Genomic DNA, 5,850 nt, shown 5'->3' with positions numbered 1-5,850 from the left:
TTCACAGAACTAGAACAAAAAATTTCACAATTTGTATGGAAACACAAATGACCCTGAATAGCCAAAGCAATCTTCAGAAAGAAAAACGGAGTTGGAGGAATCAGGTTCCCTGACTTCAGACTATACTACAAAGCTACAGTAATCAAGACAGTACGGTACTGGCACAAAAACAGAAATATAGATCAATGGAACAGGATAGATAGCCCAGAGATAAACCCACACACATATGGTCACCTTATCTTTGATAAAGGAGGCAAGAATATACTATGGAGAAAAGACAGCCTCTTCAATAAGTGGTGCTGGGAAAACTGGACAGCTACATGTAAAAGAATGAAATTAGAACACTCCCTAACACCATACACAAAAATAAACTCAAAATGGATGAAAGACCTAAATGTAAGGTGAGACACTATAAAACTCTAGAGGAAAACTTCAGCAGAACACCCTCTGACATAAATCACAGCAAGATCCTTTTTGACCCACCTCCTAGAGAAATGGAAATAAAAACAAAAATAAACAAATGGGGCCTAATGAAACTTAAAAGCTTTTGCACAGCAAAGGAAACCATAAACAAGACGAAAAGACAACCCTCAGAATGGGAGAAAATATTTGCAAATGAAGCAACTGACAAAGTATTAATCTCCAAAATTTACAGTCAGCTCATGCAGCTCAATATCAAAAAACACAAACAACCCAATCCCAAAATGGGCAGAAGACCTAAATAGACATTTCTCCAAAGAAGATATACAGATTGTCAACAAACACGTGAAAGGTTGCTCAACATCACTAATCATCAGAGAAATGCAAATCAAAACTACAATGAGGTATCACCTCACACCAGTCAGAATGGCCATCATCAAAAAAATCTACAAACAATAAAGGCTGGAGAGGGTGTGCAGTAAGGGAACCCTCGCGCACTGTTGGTGGGAATGTAAATTGATACGGCCACTATGGAGAACAGTATGGAGGTTCCTTAAAAAACTAAAAATAGAATGTTCAGAAGTCAGAAAGAGAAAAACAAATACTGTATGCTAACACATATATATGGAATCCAAAAAAAAAAATGTTCTGAAGAACCTAGGGGCAGGACAGCAATTAAAGACACAGATGTAGAGAATGGACTTGAGGACACGGGGAGGGGGAAGGGTAAGCTTGGACGAAGTGAGAGAGTGGCATGGACATATATACACTACCAAATGTAACATAGATAGCTAGTGGGAACAGCCGCATAGCACAGGGAGATCGGCTCGGTGCTTTGTGACCATCTAGAGGGGTGGGATAGGGAGAGTGGGAGGGAGACACAAGAGGGAGGAGATATGGGGATATATGTATATGTACAGCTGATTCACTTTGTTATGAAGCAGAAACTAACACACCATTGTAAAGCAATTATACTGCAATAAAGACGTTTTCAAAAAATGTAAGTATTACTAACTTCTCAGATTGCTGTGAAAATGACATTTATTAAATTGCATAACTTTTAGAATAGTGCATGGCAAAGAGTGCTCATAAAAGACAGTGATTGCTATTTATGTCCCCAGTGCTAAGCAGAATGGGTTTAAGATTCACCTGTGTTTAAGAAGCAACTGATACGCACTAGTGATAACTTGAAGGTAACTCAAAGGTGTTAATGGTAACTTGAAGGACACTTGTTCTTCTCTCTGAGATGGTGCACGGATTGCCTTTTTTCTTGTTTTACCCAGATCCTCTATAAGGTGCCAGTTCCTCTATTTTCGAGAATATGCATTTCATTCTTCTCCTCCTGACAAAGCAGCGACTACTTATGTATACGGAACCCAGCAAATTGTTTGACAATACAATTCTGACACCTTGTGATTACTAGTAATGCCCTTACCCTTGAAGTCCAACTCCTTGGAGAGGGGAAAATTTATAGTAGAACTTCACCTCCCATTTGTTTTCCTTCTAATTACACTGGGGAATAGCATATACTCTTGGGGGTTAGTCTTCATGTATCTGCTAAGCTCAGCAATGACTAACAGCCATAGCTAGTTACTCAAATTTGTTTCAAGTAGGTAATGTAATAAATTGAAAGAGATGCAATGAGGCATCAGCATTAAATTCGCAGAGAGTGCAAAATATTCCCATAAGAAGCACCTTACCATGTCCTTCTCTGCCACTGCACAGGACTCAAAACTGTCCAGTCTGATGCAGCACCTCATTTAACACTTACTTAGCTGGCTGTGGTTTGCCTTACTGTTCAATTATGGGAGGGTGGGAAGTGATGGTCTCAAGCACACTTCTGTTAAAATTTGTAAGAAATTATTATTACATTCAGAGAAACCCTATCCATTTTGTAAAAGGGAAGAGCAAAATCTGACTCCATGTTGGATCCGTTTCTTTTATTTAACCTTTGCTTTTCATTGCTTTTGTTATTATAATCATACATAATGGCTTACCTCAGGGCACCCTGCCCCTCTGCCTGAATGTTAAACTAAAATGCCTTTGTTCAGCTCACAGGGAGACAATCTGACCCTGCCCACCTGTGAATGGCTACAGAAAAGAGGAAATTAACACATCCCCTCCCCAATGCTGGCCAAGCCCGGAGATATTTTGCAAAACTAATGGCCTTTTTACTTTACTTCCTCACCTCCTCCCCTTCTCTGCTCTATAAAAGAAACTAGCATCCAGACCCCAATAAGATGTTTTTTGCAGACACTAGTCTGCCATCTTCTCAGTCTATCAGCTTTCTGAATAAAGTCACTATGCCTTGCCTCAACGCCTTGTCTCCCAATTTATTGCCTTGTTGTGTAGCCAGCAGAGCGAGCTTGAACTCGATAACAATTCTTCATCAGAACTAAAGGTTCTTTTCCAATGTGGCATCCATAAGACACAGTCTGTAAGGTGTGAGGGAAATTTGCACTGGACAAAGTACAGGCAGAATATCAATTTAATAAGAACAATTTAATTTAATAAGAACTCATACCTTTTTTTCCCTCCCTAAGTGACCATTTTTTCAGAATGCAATACAGGACAATGCAACAAAGTAGCTGTGCCACTTTTCACTTTTAGTCGTGAGTGATTACTTAATTTAAGTTATGCTCTTACGTATATTCCATCTCATCTTATGTATATTCCATGACATTAACATCTCTATTTACCTTTCAAATCATCCCATTTGGCCCATCGTTAAGTCTAATGAATGTGAGGACAAATGACACTGCAGGAAGCTCTCAACATCAATTGGGCACTTACCTCCCATGCTTAGGCTGAGCTGAATTGGTTGTAGACCGGATTTGCCCATAATGAGAGCCCAAGGGATTGAAAAGGCAGCAAAGGGCTTTCTCTTCCCACACAATGTAGGGCCCTAGTACCCTGGGGCTCACTAACACTTACAGGCTGTGTGACCTTGCCAAGTTACTTAACCAATGTGGCAGAGTCAGGTTGGCCATTCACTGAACCCATATCCTCTTCCTCCTGTGCCTATAGCTAGACTACATTTCCCAGCCACCCTTGCAGTTACAACCCTAATAGGATATGAACAAAAGCGATACATGCCACCTCCATTACCACCTCCTATAAAAACCTCTCATGTGCATCCCTCCATGCCTTTCTCCTACTGCCAGTGTGATACATGTGAGACTACAATCTTGCAACTAAGATGTTAGGGGTGGGAGAGCCATGAGACAGAATGAGGCTGAGTTCTTGATCCTCTGCAGGAGGAGAGCCATCTGCTGATGACCAAGCTTGTCTGGGACTTTATGTTAGGAACAAAATAGATATATTATTGTATTTGTTTGTCACAGTATGTAGCGTCACCTTAACTAGTAAAACTTCTCTAAGCCCCAGTTTCCTCAGCTATAAAGTGGGGATAGTCATTGTGCCTTCTTCATAGGGTTTTTTTTTTTCTTTTTTTTGCGGTACGCGGGCCTCTCACTGCTGTGGCCTCTCCCGTCGCGGAGCACAGGCTCCGGACGCGCAGGCTCAGCGGCCATGGCTCACAGGCCCAGCCGCTCCGCGGCATGTGGGATCCTCCCGGACCGGGGCACGAACCCGCGTTCCCTGCATCGGCAGGCAGACTCCCAACCACTGCGCCACCAGGGAAGCCCCCTTCATAGGGTTTTTGTGAGGACCAAGTGAACTAATGCATATGTGCTCAACATATATGAAGGGTGAGGATGTTGACTGAATTAACCACTATGTGCCTCATAGTTCTCATGTGTAAAAACAGGTACAGTAAAACCCACCACTCATGGTTCTGTAAGAGTTAGAAATCACACACACATACATAGGCATGAACACATAATAAGGCATGGAACTTGACACCTATTTGTCACTCATTAAATAAATGCTTTTATTGTTACCTCTATAGAAATATAAACACTTACAATTTAGGAATCTTTCTACAATAAACTTTCAATGGTTATAGTTTGATATAGTGTAAACAAGTGTCCTGGATATGAATTTAGTGATGAAGTAACACTGAAGTAACTTTGATCCTCATGAACCCATGGGTACATCATGTAAAAAATCATTTTCTATTTAATTGGAAAGACAAAGCAGGGAGATCTCTTCCAGAAATCAGGACGATTGGTTCTTAAATCAGAGAAAATTAATTAAAATTTTAAATTAGAGAAACTTCTGGAGTGTGAAAACAGCTATCCTCATTAGGACATCCTGGAAAATGTAAAAGGTTCTCTATCCTCTGATCTGTAGGATTTATGCTGTCAGGGAAGAAGCATTAAACAGATGGGGAGATGTATTTATGGTGTCCCCCTTTGCAATTTACAAAATGATGATGATAAAACCAATTAAGTTATGACTGATGCTTTTTATAAAGCAAGAGAGGCTGAAAAGGATGGAAAAAGTTGCTTCCCTCAACAAGGCTGGGAGGGAGGAGGAGGAGTTCGATCATCTGGGGTCTGAATAGGTATGAGTAATGAAAAAAATGTGATGTCACAAATTTTCTATCAATAAAAACACACACATAAAACAGAAAAAGCCAAGTACTTTTGAGTCTCAATGAACAATTCTAGTGCTTACCTCATAACAATGAACAGATCCAACAAAAACTTTTCCAATATTCAGCAACTCAAAGTTGAAGTGAATCTTTGGTCCCATTCCTTCTCCTTTGATTCGGAGGGGCAGACGGATCTCTCGGCCTGTAAAAACAATTCAGACTTTATTACCCTCAGTGACGCTTTATTACCCCAGATTACCCACAACCTCTTATTAATGTAAGCAGTCAAGATTATTGCAACAACTCCCTACAATGGACTGAGGGAGTGTAATTTAACCAATGCTGAAGATTTAGCTTATCTTTAAGAAACAAGAATACTGGTTAGTTTCTTAACTTTAGGGGAAAGCTTATATTGCAATCTAGGCTGACATTTTAGCAGAAAAAAACAACTTAAAAAAGTTAACCCAATCTTAACTGTATCCTTAAGTTTTTTATAAAGGAAAATAATTTCTCTAAATCAGAGAATGACCATAAGATGAGCGCTGCCACGGGGCTCCAAGAGAACTTGTTCACACTGATCTTTCCTAGATTTAGGAAGGGCCAGGGCATTAAGGGATCTGAGTCTAGGAATCTTACCTGACCCTCACTTTGCAGCTTCTTTCATACAGAGGAAATGGAATCCACTAAACAGTGTCCTTCACTACACAGCCACAATGCACCCAGGGTCAATACAGAGCACAAGCCTTTAAAGTACTGACTGCTTTTGTTTCCCTTTTAAAATGGGGTATGGGTTTCCCTGGTGGCACAGTGGTTGAGAGTCCTCCTGCCGATGCAGGGGACACGGGCTCGTGCCCCGGTCTGGGAAGATCTCACATGCCGCGGAGCGGCTGGGCCCGTGAGCCATGGCCGCTGAGCCTGCGCGTCCGGTGCCT

The 5,850-nt window shown here is 41.0% G+C and overlaps 1 protein-coding gene across 1 annotated transcript in view; it reads right to left on the bottom strand.

The window, feature by feature from the left end:
* LOC129391400 (hydrocephalus-inducing protein homolog) overlaps positions 1-5,850 on the bottom strand; it is a 157,453-nt gene that overhangs the window by 58,049 nt on the left and 93,554 nt on the right. The window contains exon 10 of the mRNA XM_055078816.1: positions 5,002-5,120. Coding sequence (XP_054934791.1) covers positions 5,002-5,120 — 119 coding nt within the window. The remainder of the gene's footprint in view (positions 1-5,001; positions 5,121-5,850) is intronic.

This window comes from Physeter macrocephalus, chromosome 17 (genome assembly GCF_002837175.3).
Source record: "Physeter macrocephalus isolate SW-GA chromosome 17, ASM283717v5, whole genome shotgun sequence".
NCBI classification, from domain to species: Eukaryota; Metazoa; Chordata; class Mammalia; order Artiodactyla; family Physeteridae; genus Physeter; species Physeter macrocephalus.
Note: the sequence above shows the minus strand (reverse complement) of the source record. Positions and strands in the feature narration are given on the sequence as shown.